At 41.5% G+C, this 22,975-nt stretch overlaps 1 protein-coding gene across 2 annotated transcripts in view; it reads left to right on the top strand.

Annotated features, from left to right (window-relative positions):
• The window catches only part of stmn2b (stathmin 2b), a 54,820-nt gene that overhangs the window by 17,785 nt on the left and 14,060 nt on the right, over positions 1-22,975 (top strand). The window contains exon 1 of one of the 2 annotated variants that reach the window (XM_041189894.1): positions 22,019-22,071. The exons of the other annotated variant lie outside the window; for it this stretch is intronic. Coding sequence (XP_041045828.1) covers positions 22,056-22,071 — 16 coding nt within the window. The 5' untranslated portion in view covers positions 22,019-22,055. Of the gene's footprint in view, positions 1-22,018; positions 22,072-22,975 lie in introns of those variants that run through there. 2 annotated transcript variants of the gene reach the window in all.

Below are 22,975 nucleotides of genomic sequence, written 5' to 3'. Positions count from 1 at the left end.
GACACTGTGTCTCACTGATCTTCACCCCCCAGCAAGTAACAAGAGCCAACCTCTCTCCAAATTCAGAGTCACTTTACCTCTGCCAGGTTATATTTGTTGAAGTGAAGAAATTACTGAGCTATATCCTTCACTATTCATAACAGTTTTAAGCTTTTAAAAAAAGTCTCAACAAGCTGAAAGAATAAAAGTTGCCTGTTCCACATTTTCTAACAATTCAAAAGGCAAGCCTCCTTATTAGCTCTTCCTATTTTGAGTTTGTCAAATTGAAACAAAAGGTCCTTGTCTTGAACTATCACCAATTTAGCTTTTCTTCTGTCGACTGACTAAAGTACAAGCTTCAACATAAAAATTAATAAATGCTTCTCTCGTTTATGGTGGTGTAGTCTTTATGCTACTGAACTTAAAACTTAGGGTTCGCGAGTTCAAATGCCACCATGGTGAATTTAAAATTGAATTCGGTAAATCTGGTAATTTGTGGACGAGCATGTTACTGTGTCAATGGCTGGGGGTGGTATTCCACTTCTTCCATACTTATGGCAACTATATATAAAAATATATATATGTAGATATGTTTTCTCTTTCTACTGATGGTGCACATCTACACATTACCTTCATATTGGTGCACATAACAAAATTCATTCTGCACATGGATGGAAAAAAAATTAAAGGGAACGTTGGTCAGGACCTGGGAAATGTTCTGGGTGTTGGGGTCTCAACCACAGATTGAAAATCCATCCCAATATCTGTGTCACTGGAGTTGTAGCTAGAATATTTTTGTTGGATTTTGTTTTATAGGGCTACTCTCTATTTAAGTTCGGTTAATAATTAATTAAAGACAATTCATTGTTAACAGCTTGATTACCTAAGGCCCAGAACCTCAAGGCTCCCGTTATTGGAGTTAACAGATTTCTCCAACAATCAGTCCATTATGCACAAACTGAAAGCTCCATCTGACATCCACTCTCCACTTCCTCATGCAGCAGCAGTGACCGAAACTAAAGATAAACTTCTCCCACATCTAGCTCACCAGGCGTGAAACATTAATTTTTCTTACACCAGCAGGAAATCTATCTTTTAAAAAAATAGAAACACAAAGCTGTAAATAAACAAATTTAATTGTGGCCGTTTTTGTCTTTTCCTTTAGCTCTACTATTCTGGCTTTACACAAAGGCATATCTACCTTTATCTTAGCAATTCCCTTTGTTACTTTAAAAAAAAACTTCTACAATATTTTAATCTTTTCTAGTTTGATTTCCATAGTGGCGCCCCTGTTCCCTTTTGAAGGATGAAGAGAAACTCAGAGGGAAAGTTCTCTAGATACTATTGCAGGCCTGTAGCTACTTTCTCAAAGGATTATTAAGCAGACCATCCACAGAGTTACTCAACAATCGGTGCTGATTACCCACGTGAAACATAAAAACTGTACTTCTGAATTTTTTCCATTGCCGATGTCTTTTCACCAACGTGTGGAACAGGTTTTTTTTTTCGTTCATGGGATGTGGGCATCACTGGCTAGGCCAACATTTATTGCCCTTGTTCACAGTGCAATGTAAGAGTCAACTGCATTGCTGTGGGTCTGGAGTCAGATGTAGGCCAGGTAAGGACGGCAGATTTCCTTCCCTAAGGGACATTAGTGAACCAGATGGGTTTTTACAACAATCGACAATGGTTTCATGGTCATCATCAGACTTTCAATTCCAGATTTTTATTGAATTCGAATTCCACCATCTGCTGTGGTGGGATTCAAACCCGAGTCCCGAAAGCATTACCAGTACAGTGACAATATCACTGCACCACCGCCTCCCCTGATGTATAGTGCTCCATTTGAGAGCTCACTAATATTTTATGGGGTAGTACCACCATTTTTATTGGACTTAAATTCTCTGAATCTACTCATTTGCCTTTGAAATTGGCTTTTGCTATGATGAAGTATATTGGTAAATAGTTTCAATTCAAGACTTTATAATAGTCTCTAAAATTTTCCTACTACAGATTTCAAGCTACAATCTACAATTTGCAGTATTGAGCTATTTTGTATCTATTCTCTACTTATTTTAATTTTGCTATATATGATTAACAATGAAAAATACATTTATGGATCCTCCTCTTCTATCTTCATGAACAACTAGCTCTGCTATGTTATGTATATCCCAGCACTCCCAATTGACAACCATTTTAGTAGTAATCCCTGCTTTGCCATAACCTCAAATGTAAGCCTTAAGTAATGATGCAAATTCTTAAGCCATCAATAATAATCACACATTTTCGATCTCTTACTTTTCCTAAAGGATCAAAATAATAATCTTATTCAGTACTATTTATTTGCACTTTACCAAAGGCGCACACGTGTACACAAAAATTACGTTGTCTCCCCCTGCCTTACTCTAGTCTATTAATTCAACAATTGTCTCACATTTTCATGTAAGTGTTAATGGCGTCTCCTTAAATTCCTAAAGTGGAATACGTTTTAATGTTCCTACTTCTCATCTATAGTTTCTATAACATGCTTTCTTTGGAGAACAGTAGCAGAATTGTAGAGGAAGAGTTTTCCAGATGACTATGGACCATATGTTTACTTTTAACACAATGTAGTGTAAATTCCATTTTGCTGCTGCTTGTGATTTCCGTTTTCTCTTAAGAATTATCGATGATGCTTAAGCTTGTCCCAATAGACAATATCTGGGTAACCTAACCTCAGCAAAATGCATTAAAATCTCAGTTTACTGCAGTGGTTACATTAATTCTACAGCATAATTGCATTTTTAACAGTCATAATTAACCTTGTTGAAGTTTCTGTCTGGATATGAGCCTCTTTGAATGTGTGTGAGCTAAAGTTGTAAAAGAAAATGGAGATTTTTGAATCAAAGAAACAACAGAATTTTCTGGGGGTTGGGTTGGCAATGGAGGAATGTAAAATTGGGTGCCATCGCGGTGATGTGTGCCTGTAGCTAACCCAGCCCATTTAAGGGCCTCCTCCCACCGCCACTGGGCTTTTACCCATGGCGGGGAGGACGCCGCCAAGTGTTTAGTATTGTGGGGCTAGTGGGTGGGTGCGACTCTTGTTTGGCATTCTGTCCAGTGGAGGCCCCCCCCCCCCCCCCCCCTCACCTCAGAAGATATTTCTCTTCCCCCCCCGCCCCATTTCGAAATAAGGCATCTTCCATTTAAGACAGAGATGAGGATGAACTTCTCCGAAGATCATTAGTCTTTGGAGTTCACAACCTAAGAGAGCAGCGGAGATTGGGTTATTGAATATATTCATGGCTGAGTTGACAGATTTTTGATCTACACAGATGTTAAAGGCTATAGGGGCAGGCAGGAACGTGGAGTTAAGGCAACAATCAAATCAGCCATGATCTTATTGAACGGTGGAGTAGGCTCGAGGGGCCAAAAGGCCTACGCCAGCTCCTATATCTGATGCTCCTTCGAGTTTCAGATCTGCCCTCCATCCTGCTGACCCTAGCTTCCTTAACCCCTCACCGGGGCCTGCCAGGCAGAGCTTGACTTCATTCAGATGCCGTAAGCTCTTCTTTGTGGGCTGACTGAAATTCCAGCAGTGGCCACCACTCCTGGTGCCACTGCTGGGCCCAGAGAGCTGCTAGCCATTTCTGGTAGAAGTCCTGCCTGAAGCTAATTAAATGCCAGGCAGCTGTAAAATGGTTGTAGTATAACCTGGCCAAGTGGAGGTGGGCTCGCACCTGACTTCTACATCAGGGGGATGGGGCCACTGTCCCCTATACAAAATATATACATAATTCAGCCCAATGATTTTATTTTGATTTCAGAATTTTTTTTGTAACGTGAACTTTAAAATGCAGAATTTAAAAAGAGAGAAAAATATGCAGTAGTTTACAATCTGTGCTCAGATTTTGAATTGAGCACCTTCATTTTAAATCACAGGTTTAGTGCAAAAGCTTTAAGCAGGGTACACACTATAAAATGAGCTTTCACTGATACAGATTCATCCAGAGTTTGCTGGAATAAGGAATCTGTGTGTGTGTCATTTCGACTTTATCCCTCATCCTTGAAGATTGTTTGTGCCATAAACTGCTGAAAGTACAAGTTGCCAAAGGTGTGTCAGATACAACAGAGAACCTGGGATCTTGGTGAGCAACAGAACAAACAGTCTGTCTTCATAAACTATGAAATTTAGAAATAGAAAAAGAAACAGAAAAGGTATTAGGGTGAATTAGAGGCAATTAAGTACAGAAGGAGAAATGGACAGGGGAAAGAAAGATTGATTTGAGAGAGAAGAAATACATACTAACAACGGCGAGCACATTAAAATTGCTATTAGTTTCTAAGCAAATTTTGGGCCATTACAGAATAACAAACTAGCCTTTTAATCAGATGGAGCAATTCAATTTGTAAATTGTCTGTATATATAATTGTACTTTCTGTCAAACTAGTCCTTTTGTGGGTTTTGCACCATTGTGTTGGTAACCCTTCAGTAAAAGCTGTGCTTCGGCAAAGCACTGAATGGTTTTATATATACATCGTAAACAATTATATAGCAGAAGGTAATATAATGTACTAATTAAATTATGACACCATTAATCATATACAAAATTCTAAACGTAAGACAGTTTTAGTCTATTCAGAGTTTTCAAACCTCTGAGGTCTCTTCTGCAGGTGATTAAAATAAATTATCAAGAACTGAATTGTTATGAGGATTTCTGACCTACAAAAGCATTACACGTCAGTGCAGTATTTAAATAATGACTAACTATAATTGTGTTTTAGTGGTTTGGCATTAAGTTTGTCTAAAATGAGGTGCATTTTAATTCTCGTTAGAGTTTGGACTGAAATTCAACTACACTTCTGGGAAAGCCTGCATTTTGATAGATGAATTTACCCCCTACAAAGCAGCAGAAACACAGTTTTTATATATTTCATTTACTGCTCGATTGCACTACATAAGATGGGCACGTCTGCTTCCAGAGTTTCTCATAAGCAAAAGGCTTGAATGAGCAGCACTAACATATTTAAACCAAAATTCAAAGCCATTTACTGCTTCTCCATAGAGAACATCTGTTATTGCCTATGTCCATTTTTCATTTTTAAAGCCAAGCACAAGGGAAGACTGCACAACACAAACTATACAAGTTATCATACGGTAATTGCATTTATACAGCCCAGTATATGTGCAATAATATGTGATAATGAGGTTTTGTATCACATTTCTAGCTGGGTTTTTAACCAGCGTTCTATAAAAGTTGTATCTAACTTTTTTGCTTTAGTGGTCTATACCTTTATTTAAAAGCAAGAACTTAAGAAAAATTGGTGCTAAATGCAGTTTAGGGGTGTGAATGTCACTGGCAAGGTCAGCATTTGTAGCCCATCCCTAATTGCCCTTGAAAAGGTGATGGGCCACTTTCTTGAACCACTCAGCCCATTAGGTATGAGGAACTGAAATTTTAAGGTGCTGGATGGGGTGCCAATCAAGCGAGCAGCTTTGTCCTGGATGCTGTCAAGCTTCTTGAGGTTTTGTTGGAGCTGCACTCACCCAGGCAGGTGGAGAGTATTCCATCACTCCTGATTTGTGCCTTGTAAATGGTGGACATGCTTTGGAGAGTCAGGAGGTGAGTTACTTGCTGCAGAATTCCCAGCCTTTGTAGCCACAGTATTTATATGGCTGGACCAGTTGGTCCAGTTAAGTTTTTGGTCAATGGTAACCCCAACCCCAGGATGTTGATGGTGAACATTTAGTGATGGTAATGCCATTGAACATCAAGGGGAGATGGTTAAATTCTCTCTTGTTGGGGATCATCATTATTTGGCCCTTGTGTGGTTCAAATGTTTTTTTTTACTACTTATCAGCCCAAGCTTGAATGTTATCCAGGTCTTGCTGTATATGGACATAGATTGCTTCAGTATCTGAGGTGTCTCGAATGGTGCTGGACATTGTGCAATCATTAGCAAGCATTCCCACTTCTGACCTTATGATGGAAAAAAGGTCAAGTTAGTTGTTTTAATTGTCCACCACCATTCACAATAGGGTGTGGCAGAATTGCAGAGCTTTGATCTGATCGGTAGATTATGGGATTGCCTAGCTCTGTCTTTTACATATTGCATCTGCTGTTTAGCAACCATCTAGTCTTGTATTGTAATTTCAGGTTTCCACCTCATTTTTAAGCATGTCAGGTGCTGTTCCTGGCACTCCTCACTGAACCAGGGTTGATCCCCTGGCTTGATGGTAGAATGAAAGTTTTGTGGTCACGGATTGTGGCTGAATACAATTCTGCTGCTGCTGATGACCCACAGTGCTTCATGGATGCCCAGTTTGGAACTGCTGAATTGGTTCTGAATCTATCCCATTTGCACATTGGTAGTGCCACACAACTGCTGGAGGGTATCCTCAGTCTGAAGACAAGATTTTGTCTCAACAAAGACTCCTACTTGGACAGATGTATTTGTGAGCTTGAGGGCATGTATGTTTTACCCTGTTGTTGTTTCTTTCTGTACCTGCAGCAGACTCTACAAACCTGTCCTTCAGGACTCGGCCAGCTTGGTCAGTAGTGGTACTACTGAACCATTCTAGATGTTGGACATTGAAGTCCCCCACCCAGAGTATATTCTGTGTCCTTGCTACCAAGGCCAGGATTTTTCAGTCAGCATGTGGGGACGAGCCCGACACGCTGGCGCATAAAATGATGTGCGATGATGTCGGGCACACGTCCTGATGTCTTCGCGCTGTCTCGTGATGTTTCATTCAGCGGGCGGGTGCCGGAGTCAGCTGTGCGCCTGCTGACACTTAAAAGGCATGTTAAGGCCATTAACAAAGTAATTAAATTCAACTTTACACTGCCCAGCCCTTACGGTTGGTGGGCAGGCAAAAAGGCCAAGCGGCCTTTACGTTTTTTAGGAAACCTCATCCATGAATGGAATGAGGTTTCCTAAAGCTTTTATAACTTACATAAAAAGTTTCTATGAAAAATAAAAACATGTCCCATCTCAGGTGACACAAACACATGAGGGGACATGTTTCAGGAAATTTTCATTGTTTAAAAAAATAAATAAAAACAATCGCTTCAATCTCCCTGAGGCAGCTCAGTGTCTCAGGGAGGTTGAAGCACTCTTTTGTGCACATGCACGAAAGAGCGCTGGCCCCGACTCTCCATCCTCTCCCCACCCGCACAGATAGCGCTGCTACCACTCGTGTATTACACTGGGTGGGTCTTAATTGGCCCGCCTGTGTAAAATGGTGGTGCGGAGCTGACCGCAAGCAGCAGTCGGCTCCATGACCACCCCTCCCATTCCCGCCAACACGGGAAAAATTCTGCCCTTAGTGTTTTTTCTGAGTGGTGTTCAAAATAGACCAATACTGATTCATCAGCTGAGGGGAGGCGGTGGTAATCAGCTGGAGGTTCCCTTGCCCATGTTTGACCTGACTTCATAGATCTGGAATCAATGTTGAGGACTCCCGGAACCACTTCCTCTGACTGTATACCACTGTGCTAACAGCTCTGATAGGTCTGTCCTGCTGGTAGGACAGGGCATACAAAGGGAATGGTGATGGTGGTGTCTAGGACCTTGTCAGTAAGACCTGATTCAGTGAGAATGACAATGGGCTGAATAATATGGGGGGGGGGGTTGAATGGCATTCATTCCTGTTGGCGTGGAGTCGCAGCCATAAGGCACTGTGGGGTGGACTAATGAGGACTGAGTCGGACTTCCACCCCTCATTGGGGAGGAACTCCTGCCCTCTGGAACTGCCAACCAATCAGTCCTGGCAGTGCCAGGTAGGCATCAGTGGCTGCTGCCAGGACTGCAGAAGGAGACCACCAAGGCTCATGGATCCCTGGAGCAGGTAAGTCCAGGGTCTTGGGCCAGGAGGGTTTGGGTAGGTTAGGGAGAAAGGAGTGGGTTTAAGGGAGGAAGCGAGTATGAGCGAAAGGACCCCACGATCGGCAAAGGGCAGTCGCTGAAAACCTTCAATAAAGTCATACATGAAGAGTTGCTATACAAACTTAAAACAGTGGGCTGCATGTTCCACATTACAAGCTTGGAACCTGGCAAATAAGTGCTCCCCTTAAAAAGGGAAGGGTTGGGCCATGTGAGCTGATATTTTAAACCAAAATTTAAAGCAAATTGAACCAGAACTGTATATGCAGTGATAACAGAAACAGGTCACAAAAGGCATCTAGAAACCCAGGAGACACCTTGGGGTAGGATAGTGGCATAAATTGGTCAGTATTGGATTGGGCATCGGATATACACAGCACCTGATATTCTATTTTATTGCAGTCAATTTTCATCTTTGCATGGTCAGTAATGTGAAGTAGCAGATCCCCCTTTCATGACAAAACCTGTCACTTTTCACTGCATTGATTTCAATATAATGAAAGCCAGGCAAGCAATTTAGCCCCATCTAGTGCAGTGAAGGCAAAGACGTATCCTAATGCCTTTCAGTGTCTCAAGCAGTTGGATTGCAAGCAAACAATTACACTAGGGCAGCAGAGTTCCAGGGCATCGACCATCCATGACCGCACTTCATTTCAACCATCAGAGATTTCTACTGGATCATTAATGATCTGAAAAAGTTCAAGTTATCTAAGGACGTATTGGAATATGTGTGAGAGTGAAGTGGAGTACCTGCATGTTAGGCCTGAGTCCTGACTGTTAATGGGTGAGGGTGTAATGCATTGAGCAGCTCGAGAGTTTGGTAGTGTGTTAGATAGCAGATTGTCATTGAAGAAGTAGTCACTGACTTTAACAACCCCCATGAGGTCGTTGAACTTCTTGCGGCAGGGCTAGACTCTGGGCATTGACCCTAGCCACCTGCTTCCATTCCTTTCTGAGGATTTGCCTTGAGGGCCGCCAGCAGAATACATGATTTCCATTCCTGCTGTCAACCTGCACCACCGAGGCCTCCAGCGCTGCATCCACGAACCTAGGAGCCCTCCCTCTCTCTTCCCTGATGCTCCATTTATTCAACTATTTAACCAGTGTCAGCACAAGCTGACAGCTCCAGCTCCCTCCCCTCTTTAAGAGGGGCACTCTGCTGAGTGCACAGGCAGCCAACGGTGCAGACCTCGCTTGGGCCAACATTACTACGTGTAGTCGCAACTCCCACACCCAAAAATGGGCCTTAACAAATTTTTGTCCCTTTATCTGAGATGGGCAGCGTAAACTTGGTGCTCTCAGCGGCAACGATTAATAACATTTTCAACCTTCTCAAGTTTGATTCTTGTCATTACACCTGTACTGCAGACAATGGTAAACCATCTGATTCCCAGAAGTCACCACTATCAGCTCATATGAGGTGCTTAGTGTTGTGATGTGTTGCTTAATCAGTGTTCACATTAATGCAAATGTATTGGAAAGACACAAGTCTGTTAGATCGATACTTATGTATGGATTTTCATCTGTTAACTCCAAACTTTGTGCAGACCCTTCATTGCTGAAGCTGCCAGCTAAACCAATTCTCCCTGTACCTGGCTTGCTACATGCATTGGCTGACAGTTTGCTGCAAAAGTAGATAAGGTAGTCCGCTTCCCCATATTTGCCAGTCAACTTGAATAGCTTTGTGCCAATACTGTGAACTTTTGCCTTTGCCCAAGAAACAGTTGTATAGAGATGACCACCTCGGACTAAAATCTCTCCAGTGTGTCTCTGAGATCATTTGTGCCCTGATGAAGGAGAGAGATATCATCCCCATTGTCCAGGTTAGGAATTAAAGTCTGTTCGATGGTGAAGCCAGTATTTGTAGAGGTGTGGTGCAGATCCAGTCCGTTGCATAATAGAACCAGATTGGAGGCAGGATATATTGCAGCCTTGCTCCAGGTCTGGTGTAGAAACAATCAGACTTGTGGTTCTCTAGTCATACTCGTACTCCTGGGTCAATATGTAAAGCTTGAATTATCCTCAGAAGAACATCAGGGGCAGAATTTAGCCCATGGCGGGCGGGCCTGGGCGAGGGCGCTCAGGAAGCCGTCTGCTGGCCATGATCGGGGTCGGACCACGATTTCGCACTGGCGGGCCGATTAAGGCCTGTCCAGCGTGAAATGCGAGTGGCAGTGCTCAGCACTGCCAATGGAGATGGGGAGTGCGAGCGCAACTTCACGCGAGTGCGCACTTGTAGATCTCCCTGAGGCACAGAGCTGCCTCAGGGAGATGAATAGTTTTCAGAAAAATAAAGGCACGTAAAATGTTATAAAACATGTCCCTCCATGTGACTCCATCATATGAGCAGAGACATGTTACTAATTAAATTTATTTGCTTTTGGAAATTCGCCCGTGGATGAAGTTTCCTAAAAAGTGCAAAGGCTGCTTGGCCTTTTTGCCTACCCACCGGCCCTAAGGTTGGATGGACAGCGAAAAATGTAAGCTATTTACAGCTGCAATGGCCTTAAAAGGCCTTTTAATTGTCGGCGGGCACACTGCTGATTCCTGCGCGCGCCCGCCGACTGAAATATCACGACTGCGCGTTGATGTCGGGATGCTCGCCCGATGTCAACGTGCGTCATTTCACGTTCGAGGTGGTAAATTCTGCCCCAGGAATGCTGATGCCTTCTGGAACCTTCCACTGAAAGCAGTTCAATTCATGCTGAATCTCAGACAGCAGTCAGGCAGCAACTATGGCAATCCATTATAGATTACCCATTGGGGAAACCCAATTACTCAGTGTGAAGAGTGGCTAAAGCCAAGCAATTTTGGCATATGTATAGTTCTTTTCAGGAACAGACAGGAGAGCAATTGATCTAAGACTGCTGCGCTCACTCCTTTTTATAAAGTCAGATAATTATCCCTTTCTTTCACCCTGCTGGCATCTTCTCAGAAGTACAAACGCAAACAAAAAGTTGATCTTATGTCAACTCTGTCAACTGCTGATGGAATTTGCCTTTATTTGTGTCTGTAGCTTCCTCAGTGGGTGTGTAAACCACAATAATAAGTACCTGCATGTGACAATGCACTATCCTGATACATAAAAGACGATCAGAAATAAGATGCCACATTAGAAGAGATTTATTGAATTAGTGTTGCTCCATTCATGTAGCTGGTTCCTCCAGAATCTCATGGCCTCCACAAGATTATGCCTGTCATTCACATGTCTCACTTCAGTCATTCCAGCAACTGGAATGCTATATCTCTGTAATTCATATGCTAACTATACCAAGTATCTAACCCAGTTAAGGGACAGAACAATTGAAGGAAATCTGTAATTCTTCACATATTGGGCCTGTTGGTGACTAATTTAGCCGAACCCAAGATCAGACCCACCAGGAAAACCGCTAACCTGCTCATCTGCACATAGTGACTAAAAACAAATAATGGTCTCAATGTAGATATGAAACAGACCTCTCTGTGAGATAGAAGAAGCAAGCAGAAGGGAAGTCCATGGAATAGCTCAGTAGTCAGTTACTTGTAAAATTCCAGTAGCTCTGATTTTAAGGCTCGATAACAGAACTTAACATTGGGAATACTCACCATTCTGAAGATGTTAGCACTGCTTGCCGGGAGGTGTCTTGACTGAAGACAGAAACGGGGAACGTTTTTACCTTGTTGAGGGGAACTCTGACATGGACAATGATGTGGCTGAAAGAGATGAAGCAGTTATGAGCAAAGGGAGCAGGAAGGGAATGGACAAAATGAAGTTCTTCAATAATTAGTGCTGGATCCCCTTCCACTTCTAACATTGGTAAACAATCTAGATACAGGATCCCATGTAAGCTGGTTAAATTCACAGGTAGCATGAAATTAGCAAGCAGTTGAAATCTGATAGAAACATAAAAAATAGGAGCAGGAGTAGGCCATTCGGCCCTTCAAGCCTGCTCCGCCATTCATTATGATCATGGTTGATCATCCAACTCAAAAGCCTGCTCCTGCTTTCACCCCATATCCTTTGATCTCTTTCACCCCAAGAGCTATATCTAACTCCTTGAAAACATGAAATGTTATGGCCTCAACTACTTTCTGTGGTAGCGAATTCCACAGGCTCACCACTCGCTGGATGAAGAAATTTCTCCTCATCTCAGTACTAAATGGTCCATCCCATATCCTCAGACTGTGACCCCTGATTCTGGACTCCCCCACCATCGGGAACATCCTTCCTGCATCTATCCTGTCTAGTCCTGATAGAATTTTATAGGTTTCTATGAGATCCCCCCCTACCCCCTCACTCCTCTGAACTCCAGTGAATATAATCCTACCTGACTCAATCTCTCTTCATATGTCAGTGCCGTCATCCCAAGAATCTGTCTGGTAAACCTTCGCTGCATTCCCTCTATAGCAAGAACATCCTTCCTCAGATAAGGAGACCAAAACTGCACACACTATTCCAGGTGTGGCCTCACCAAGGCCCTGTATAAGTGCAGCAAGACATCCCTGCTCCTGTACTCGAATCCTCTGGCTATGAAGGCCAACACACCATTTGCCTTCTTTACCGCCTGCTGCACCTGCATGCTTACCTTCAGCAACTGGTATACGAGGACACCCAGGTCTCGTTGCACATTCCCCTCTCTCAATTTATAGCCATTCAAATAGTAATCTGCCTTCTAGTTTTTGCTACCAAAGTGGATAACCTCACATTTATCCACATTATACTGTATCTGCCAAGCATTTGCCCACTCACTCAGCTTGTCCAAATCACACTGAAGCATCTCTGCATCCTCCTCACAGCTCACCCTCCCATCCAGCTTTGTGTCATCTGCAGATTTGGAGATATTACATTTAGCTCCCTCATCTAAATCATTAACATATATTGTGAGTAGCTGGGGTCCCAGCACCGATCCCTGCAGTACCCCAGTAGTCACTGCCTGCCATTCGGAAAAAGACCCGTTTGTTCTTACTGTTTCCTGTCTGCCAACCAGTTTTCTATCCATCTCAATACACTACCCCCAATCCCATGCACTTTAATTTTACACACTAATCTCTTATGTGGGACTTTGTTGAAAGCCTTCTGAAAGAACAAACCACATCCACTGGCTCCCCCTCATCAACTCTACTAGTTACATCCTCAAAAAATTCCAGTAGATTTGTCAAGCATGATTTCCCTTTCATAAATCCATGCTGACTCTGTCCGATTCTGCCACTATTTTCTAAGTGCTCAGCTATTAAATCTTTTATAATGAATTCTAGAATTTTTCCCGCTACCAACGTCAGGCTGATCGGTCTATAATTCCCTGTTTTCTCTCTACCTCCCTTTTTAAATAGTAGGGTTACATTAGCTACCCTCCAATTTGTAGGAACTGTTCCAGAGTCTATAGAATCTCGGAAGGTGACCACCAAGGCATCCACTTATAGAATGATGAAGCTGCCAAGAAACTGAAGAAGAAACTGGATTAATTTAAAACAAAAACAGAATTACCTGGAAAAACTCAGCAGGTCTGGCAGCATCGGCGGAGAAGAAAAGAGTTGACGTTTCTTCTTTTCTTTTCCTCTCTTCTTTTCTTCTCCGCCGATGCTGCCAGACCTGCTGAGTTTTTCCAGGTAATTCTGTTTTTGTTTTGGATTTCCAGCGTCCGCAGTTTTTGTTTTTATCTCTGGATTAATTTAATACCAGTTAAATGCAAGGTCACATGTCAAACATTAAGGACACAATAAATGGGATCAAACTAACTCCAGTTGACTGGAAGAGTAGCAGCAATGATAGTCAATTAGCACTCGCCTTTTTGTGATACAGTAGAGCAGCAATTGATAAGCAAACAGAATATTGAGTTATATTAAATTGGTGCAACATAACTGAGGCTAATTTACTTCAATGGAAATAAAAATCGGGAGAGATGTAAAACGGGCTGCTAATTCACTATTGCCTGCGTTGCGCTACTTCCCAAGGTTCCACTTGTGAGTGAGTCCAGAACCAAAGGGCTTAAATAAAAGATAGCCACTAACAGGTCAAATGATGAATTTTGGAGGGATTTCTTTGCAGAGAGAGCAGTGGGATTGTGGAGCTTGCTGGCACATTGAGTGGTTGAAGCAAATTGCATTGCTGCATTTAAAGAGTGGTTGGATGCACACATGAAGGAGAAGGGAGTAAAAACGATGCAGAAGTATAGCAGAAAGAAGCAATTGAAGTGGAAAGGCTTGTACAGTATAAAAATAAGTGTGGACCTTCTGGGGAAGATGAGCTATTAACGTGCTGCAGATTTTCTGTAAGTTAAATCACAACTGATAGACAAGGGAGTATGGGTGCACATTGGTAAATGGCAAGATCAGGACTGAGGTCAGGAAGCATCAGTTCATTCAAAGAGTGATGAACATTTAAAAAGTCCTTTCAAGTAGGGTATTAAAAACAAAAACTAAAGCCTCCCAAAAAGAGTTGTTTGCTCCAATAGACAACAGGGGGCAAATTTTTGTCTTCCTAGTGTCCCATCAGAAGCTTGTTATCGCTGCCAAGTACATGACCCTAGCACAGGCTCGGAAACAAGGCATTCTAAACCTGATAAGGTTGGATCTCATGACCCATATATGAACCACTGTCTGAGTAAAGGCTTGTAAGCAATAAGTCACAGGATGACTTCATGGGCAGAGGAGGGGTTTACTTTGAATACCTATCCCTCAGTGATTGGATAAATGGGATAAATTAGATAGTTTTGAAGTGCAAACACTATGTGGGAAGGTTGGTTAAAATGTTACTTTGATTCTGAGTAGTGAGGATCAACACATGGTTACGGAATAAAAACATACTACCTGCTTCATGTTTGGCAATGACAATACCTTGAGGTCACTAAAGAATTAAAATTCCATGTAGCTAGAGTAAGCATTCTCTGAATACTGTTGTAGACTCTAGTGAGATGTCTATGCTGTTGAGTAGACCTTTTATGAAAAAGACACAAATGAAACTTGATATGGAACATAAGGTAATTTTGGAAAATCAGTTTGTCTGCTGTTTACCTATTCAAGGCATTTTTGTATCCCCTTAACAAAACCTAGTGCTTCTCAAAGTGTTAGGAAAATACTAATGGCATAAGTGAAAATAATCAAATTGTTTTAAGTTTACAAAGAGAATTTGCTCATCCTACTTGTCAACAATTAAAATTATTGCTAAAAGATCAGGTGTGGTTGATGATGAGTACAAGTATTTGAGACTAATAGAAGAGATTAGTGTGAATTACAAAATCCGTATAAAGTATCGGAGGACTGCACCATGTCCTATTTATTGTAAGCCTTCCATTTGTGTGTGAATTCACCAAGGTGGTTGCCATGGATCTAAAGGTACAGGACAAATAAATATTTTCATCCTATGTTTTGTTGACTTGATTATAAGATTTAGTATTTCTACAATAATATGTAGTAAGGACAAGAGGTTTTGTATAGACAAAATAATAAATAAATGGATAGGTTCTGGACTTCAGACACCATCAAACTTTCTGACTGATGATGAAAGTGAATTTGCTAATGACATGAATACAGAAGCTGGGAGTCCTTTCAGGGATACACTTCATGAAAGGAATCATGCTGTGATCGATGAAATGATGCTGAAAATTTTAGCTAATCAGCTAGACTGTAAATTGACGACAGCTCTTGATTGGGCAGTTCATGCAAAGATGGTTGGAGGATATAGTCTCTATCAATTACTCCATGGGCAAATTGACTTCTGTGCTATGCGATAGTTCTCCTGTTCTAGAAGGTGCTACAATTAGTTCAATTTTTTCTGCACATTTGAATGTTTTACATGTAGGGAGACAGGCTTTTATCAAAGTTGAGCTATCAAAGAAAATTTGAAGCATCGTAAAAGACCATCTGAGACACTGCTCCACTCAGATTTAGTGCACTACAAAAGAGAGGGTCTTAGGGAATGGAAAGGCACTAGTAAGGTATATAGGTTGTGATGATAAGACATTACTTATAAAGCAGTTAAGGTTCATTCCTTACTATTAATCAGAATTAATTACAAAATCTCAGACTGAGGCAGCTGATGGAAGTAAATGAACCATGTACTTCAAATCCATATGAGTTTTGTGATGAATTTCCTGAGGAATAGCATGCCCTAGATCAAGGGATGAATAGTGATAATGTGAATGATCATAACACATGACAGAAATATCAAACACAAGACAATTGCCAGAGTGAGTGCTCAGATGACATATATTTCAGAGGGGTCTAATGAATAGAGCGACGTGACAATTGTGGTACTTGCAGGAAAAGCAGTTAGTAAGCTTGAATGTTGGTTGAATGTTCAGGATGATGGCAAAGAAGTGAGGTTTATGGACTGGCAGAATGGGGCAAGTGGTGTAGTATTAGGGTCTTCAGGGTTGAAAGGGTTAATGTGGGACTGGGAAACAGTACCACCCACCTGATGATGTAAAGGGAGTTACATGACCAGTAGTAGTCTGGAGAAAACTCATGGCTTGAACTGAAGAGACCTTCTGTCTTGTATATCTGTACATAGTTATGTTCTACAATAAATAGTTATTGTTCGGGCTCTACGCCTCTGAACCTCTTCCTTAGTCAACCACAACAACATACAACATGGTGGCAGCAAGTGAAGGACCCCAGAATCTCCAAAAATAAAAATTGAAAAATCTGCAGTCTGATCTGAAAAAATTGCACCAAAATGGAAGACTTTCACAAAACAGTTGGAAATTTACAGAAAAGCTCCATAACAGACATGGAGGCAAAGAGGGAGAGAAGGAATCAACTGGGCAGCTCAAGAAAAAGTCCACCATAGCATGTGGAGGTTTATTGAAAATCCCAACCAAAAAGCAGAGTCAAAGAACCTAGTGGCAATCGAGGAAGAGTGAGCAAACTATAAAAAAAAAGCTTTAAAAAGCTTCTAAACAAAGAGCTGTAACCAGACAGCTCTGGGAGATGGTTCAATTTTAAGTGAGCAACTTGAAATATGCCACAGACCAGGTGCCGAGTCACCATGACAGCACATGGTGACTGCATAGTGAAAAAAGGAAGAAAAATCAGCCACTAGATTCAATCCTCCAGCGACACCAAAATAACTAAATAGCCTTATCATTTTAATTATTTTTTTTTAAATTTGGAGGGTATTTGAAATAACTCAGTAACCACGGCAGGTATCCGAAAAACCCGGATCAGCAAGAGAAAACTCGATTACTGCAGCACCATTTTAAAAAGTTAAGACAAACCTCTCCTGAGCTGAAAACAGCGATGGATTCAAAATTGACTTTGCCAGAACAATCTGGGATGATGGAAGGGCCAGACCAGACAGATTAGGACACCATGTAGGAGGAGATTTTTAAAATACAGAATTGCTTCAGGATTAGGTAATAAATCAGTGACTGAGCAAATTAATATATTATTGTATTCAATTGGGGCAATTGCTGACTGTGTGATAGCCAGACAAAGCATTAATGGATCACCTGACAAATGTGAAGCGGTCATAAAATCCTTTGACGGTTACATTAACCTACTGAGTATAAAATTTGGAAAGAACAATGTTTAATAGAAGAGCCTGAAAGCCTGGAAACCTTCATCAATGATCTGTATCAGTTGGCTGAATGCTGTGAATATGGTAATCTTAAGTCTGAACTGATAAGAGACCGCATAGTAGTTGGGGTAGCTGACGATACCCTTTCTGACCTGTTTCAATCCAATGAAGATTTAACATTGGAGAAGGCGATACAGATTGTCTGACAATCTGAGGTCTGTCAGCAAAAATGATCCATATTAAGGGCAGAAATTTCCCCCTGTCGGGGGTGTTGTGCAAGGGCAGGCGCAAACCCGATTGGCACCTCTGTGCTTCAGGGAGATTAGTTTCAGTTATGAAAGATTGAAGAAAGGTTTGGTTTGGTTTAAAAATAAATTAAGGACATGTCCCCTCATGTGAAACTCACATGACCTGGGACATGTCTGTTAATTTTTTCAAAAAATTTTATTTAATTAATAAACCCTTCATGAAACCTCATGCCACCCATGCATGAGGTTTCATGAAAAATGCGAAGGCTGCCTGGGCTCTTCACCTGCCCACCAATCCTTAAGGTTGGACAGGCAGCTTGCTTAATAAATTTAATTACTTTTTTAATGGCCTTAACAGGCCTTTGACAGTTCAGTGAGCTTGCAGCCGTGTTGGCTGCGTGCCCACTGAACTGACAATTTAAATGACACAACGTGACCAATTCACCGCATGTCAATTTACGTGTCGGTGAGCGGGCCCCGCCCCCACTCACCAACCAAAAAATTCTTCCCCAAGACTGGAAGATAAACCATGCCACAGAACGCCCCCAATGATGGTTCAGCTCATTAAACAACAAAATGTGAAAGACACTCCAGGGCTAAGACGACCATATGCAACTAAAACTCAAGATGGCGTTAAACCATGTTAGCTCTGTGGTGCCAAAAATGCAGCATGAGCAGTGGCCTGCAATCATGGCAGAATGCTTCAACTATAAAAAGGCTGGGACACTTTGGGGAAAATGTGCAAATCAAAAACCTCTAAACATAGAGGATCACCAGCGAACCTTTGTAGAAAAAGCCACCAACAAAATAGAGTCACACCAAGATGAAGTACAAAATGCTCCCTAGATGAGATTAAGGATCTTTGATATACCTTCTGGAATGCTGATATATGCATCAACAGGCACATTATTAATTTTAAATTAGACATAGGAACAATTCCTGCGTAACCGTCCTGTCAGATGGAGAACCATAGCTAGCCAACCTGTGGCTGTGGACAGCAGACGCACCATTATATGGCCCAGGAGGAATTGGACTCTGTTATAGGCATGCTTCTGGAACCACTGCATCTTAACTTTTAACCTATTTTCCCAATCCACTTTAGCCACCTCTGTCTTCACACCCTTGTAATTGCCTTTATTTAAGTTTTAAGACACTAATATCAGACCTAAATTTCCCACCCTCAAACAATGTGAAATTCAAACATGTTATGATCACTGTTACCTAGAGGACCCTTTGCTATGAAGTCACTGATTAATCCTGTCTCATTACAAATTACCAGGTCTGAAATAGCCTTTTCCCTAGTTATTTCCAGAATGCATCATTTCAAGAAACTGTCCTGAATACATTCTTCCAACTCATCCTCTCGGCTGATTTGATTGATCTGATCTATTTGAAGATTATTCCAACACCTTTCTTATAAGTCGCCTTTATTCCTAGATTTATATTCCATCCTACAGTGAAGCTACTGTCAGGGGGCCTATAAAGCACTTGCCCCAGTGACTTCTTTCCTTGGCTATTTCTTATCTCTACCCAAACTGATTCTACATTTCTACTGATCTCATCCTTTATTAACAGAACTTCTCCAGCTCCTTTTCCTTTCTTCCTGTCCTTCCGAAATGTCAAGCACCCTTGACTATTCAAGTCCCAGCCTTGGTCGCTTTGTAACCATGTCCCTGTAATGGCTATTATAATCACATCATAAAGGAAGATGGTTGTGGTCATTCATCTCTGTCCCGGGATATCACTGCAGACAAGCTCCTCTGTGTCCTAGGTCCAACTATCTTCATGTGTTTCATTGACCTTCCCTCTATCAGAAGGTCAGAAGTGGGGATATTCGTGGATGATTGCACAATATTCAACATCATTCATGACTCCTCAGATAGTGAAGGAGTCCGCCTCCAAATGCAGCAAGAGCTGGACAATTTTCAGGCTTGGGCTGATGAGTGGAAAGTAGCATTCATGCCACACAAGTGCCAGGTAATGACGACTGTCTTCAACAAGAGAGAATCTAATCATCTCCCCTTGACGTTCAATAGCATTAACATCTCTGCATCCCCAAATATCAACATCCTGGGAGTTACCATTGACCAGAAACCGAACTGGACCAGCCATATAAATACTGTGGCTCTTTTTATTTATTCGTTCATGGGATGTGGGCATCACTGGCTAGGCCAGCGTTTAATACCTATCCCTAATTGCCTTTGTTCAGAGGGCACTTAAGAGTCAACCACATTGCTGTGGGTCTGGAGTCACATGTAGGCCAGACTAGGTAAGGACGACAGATTTCCTTCCCTTAAGGGTACTAGTGAACCAGATGGGTTTTTTACAGCAATGGTTTCATGGTCATCATCAGACTGTTTGTTTGTTTTTAAAAATTCCAGATTTTTATTGAATTCAAACTTTACCATCTGCCATGGTGGGATTCAAACCCAGGTCCTCAGAGCATTACCCTGGGTGTTTGGAATACCAGTCCGCTGACAATACCATGATACCACCACCTCCCCATTCCAAATTTCCCCTCACGTGAACCCTCCCTGCCCCCCACTATTTAGTTTAAAGTCCTCTATACTGCCCTAGTTATATGATTTGCTAGTATACTGGTCCCAGCATGGTTCAGGTGAAGACCGCTCCAATGGTACAGCTCCCTCCTTCCCCAGTACTGGTGCCAGTGCCCCATAAATCGACACCCATTTCCCCCACATAAATTAATAAGAGAGGCAACACTAACTGAATTAGATAGTTGGAGAGTTTAAAGTATATTTTTAGGTACCAGAGAAGGAGCAACCAGGATTACAACTTAGGTGAATTTGTGCTGAGTAAGGTCTTGCAGATGGTATTAAAATGCTAAAACGAGCCTAGTTTCTAGGGCTTTTGAAGAACCACTGGGTGATACAGATGCAAGAGTGGGCTCTCTCTCAGATGGAAAAGTAGTCTTAAAAATCTTTTTAGCTCTTTTGACTACATATCACTGGGAGTGTAGGTTAAACAGAGCAGAGGCAGAGAGAGAAATGTTTCTGAACCTGCCTCAAAGTGGCAGCAGAAGGAAAACTTTGGAAATGAAAGAAACGTGTGTATGGTCTGAATGATGCTTCTGAGGTATGGTTTTCCTTGGGGTCTGTTTTGTTGAAAATAAATTGTCTTTAACCAAAGGCAGATTCACAATGTTTTATTGGTGGTATAAAGGAAAATATGTTGCCATCTTTTTGATGCTTGTTAATGATTTCTTATGGGGTAGTGATGCAGGATTTGTGAAATGTATTACTACTAAAGATTAGACAGGTATTTAAAATTGAGAGTCAGGCTTGTGAGATTTTTAAGTGTATTGGTTTAGATATTAAGTATTAAGTAGATATTAAGTGGAATAACTTTAAATCAACAATTTTATGTTCCCATCCCAGTTAACCACATGAAGTCATCACAGAAATATAGCATCATATCAAAAGAAGGGACAGAACAATTTCAAATCTTGATTGGTCAGTTGAACTGGTTTGGACACTCAGACTAGACCAAATGCCATTTGAATGTGTTAGAATTGAAGTACTAGAAATACCCTAAAGTAGACAACATTTTAAAGGTAAAGAGAACATTAAGAAAATAAAACCTGGATAAAGTTCTCATTTACAGGAGACTCAAAAAAACATGCAGCTAATCATTTTATTGATGCTTCACATGCTTATCTTCATGAACATTCTAGTGCAGCTGGTTTCATAATATTTCTAATGGGTGAGAATGGGAGATGTTGTCCTTTTAGATCGTGAAGCTCAGAAAATAAAAACGTTTGTTGATGGTACTCTGGCTGTTGAAGCACAGGCTCTTGTGGAGGCAGTGAATATGGGATTCTATTTGTCAAATATTTAAGTCATATTCTGTACAATGGACATACTGAAGATTAGCATATCCATTGAATGCTATGTAGATAATTGTGCAGTGTGGGATAATGTCAACTCAACAAAAAGTGAGTGAGCAATGGTTACAGTTTGATCTTGCCAGCTTTAAACATATGCTGGAGAGAAAGGGAATCTCAAATTAAATGGGTGGATTCAAGCCACCAACTGTCAGACTTTTGACTAAAAAAATTGCCTGTTTGAAGAAATTGTTAGGGTTCAAAGAAACGGGCTGTGACAGAATGTAATGCTTTGTACAGAAAATGGAAGTTTTTGATTTTTTTTTGACACACCCCATGGGACACTCCCCCCCCCCCCCCCCCCCCCCCCCCCCCCCAACCAACTACCTGCTCCCCCCACGGTATTCCGCACCCAACCCCTTCCCAACTCCCCATGGGATTCCCCCCAAACTGACCAACCAGACATCCCCCACCAACACCTGACACTGTTTCCCCACCCCTGCTGCAAGGGGGCGTGTCCTTCTTCAATCTGTCTCTGCTGGACTGCAACACTGGGCTTTAGAGACAACTGCACTGCCTGGATCACACCCAGCTTGAGTCGGAAGGTATAGGCGAGACAGGCATGGAAGAAATTTCCAGTAAGTAATCCAACACTGATTGCCACTCTGAGGAAGTTATGGCCTTTTTGGTTGTACATAAGTCTAAATTTAATTAAAAGAGAGAAATCTGTTAACTGTATATGAATTGAATGTTTGATGGTATTCAGCCATTGAGGATTAACTGGGAATTACTTGAGTTCCCATTTTTAGGATCAGACAAGCTGTAGCAGTTGGACTTGAAGGTGCATGTTTTTAATGTAAATAAATGTTTATAAGCGTGTTCAGATTAAGCTCTAGTTCTAGTCTTCACTGCCTGGCTTTAATGAATGGAACAGCAACCTCTACTGTCTCAGCTCTGCAACAGAATAGCCCCGTAACAGGTTATCCCTAGAATCACCCTGTCTTTATCTGAAATTTAAACGACATTTATTTTTTGCTTTAAGTTATGAGGTTTACATAATCTTTCCAAAACTCAGTGCACTTTTCAATAAGGGGAAACTTTTTTGTTCACTTTTTTGTATGCTGATCAGATTAACATGTAAGTCCACGAAGTATGTCACTCTATGTTGCTATTCGTACTCGTCTTGTAGGTGGTAGAGAATCTCGCAGAGCATCTAAATGCCTCCCAAAGATATGGTCAAGAAAGGAAGCTAATTTTGTTAAAAGCGATAGATACTTATCAGTGCAGTGCTGCAAAATGAAGCTAGTTTATTAAATATAGAACTGAACTCCTAATTGTAGAGCAAAATATCCCACAAACAGGGCTCTATATAACCATTAGATTAGAAACAGAAGAGAATGGCCACTGAGGCTCCCTCAGTAATTACGAGTCTTGAGCCCTTTCATCATTCTGTGAAGCTTTCTGACCTGGTGGGTGCAGATTTTTAATGACTGAAAAATTGATCCTGCAACTTTTAGTATCGGAAGTCATCCCCATCATCAT

Source organism: Carcharodon carcharias, chromosome 6, assembly GCF_017639515.1.
Source record: "Carcharodon carcharias isolate sCarCar2 chromosome 6, sCarCar2.pri, whole genome shotgun sequence".
NCBI classification, from domain to species: Eukaryota; Metazoa; Chordata; class Chondrichthyes; order Lamniformes; family Lamnidae; genus Carcharodon; species Carcharodon carcharias.
Note: the sequence above shows the minus strand (reverse complement) of the source record. Positions and strands in the feature narration are given on the sequence as shown.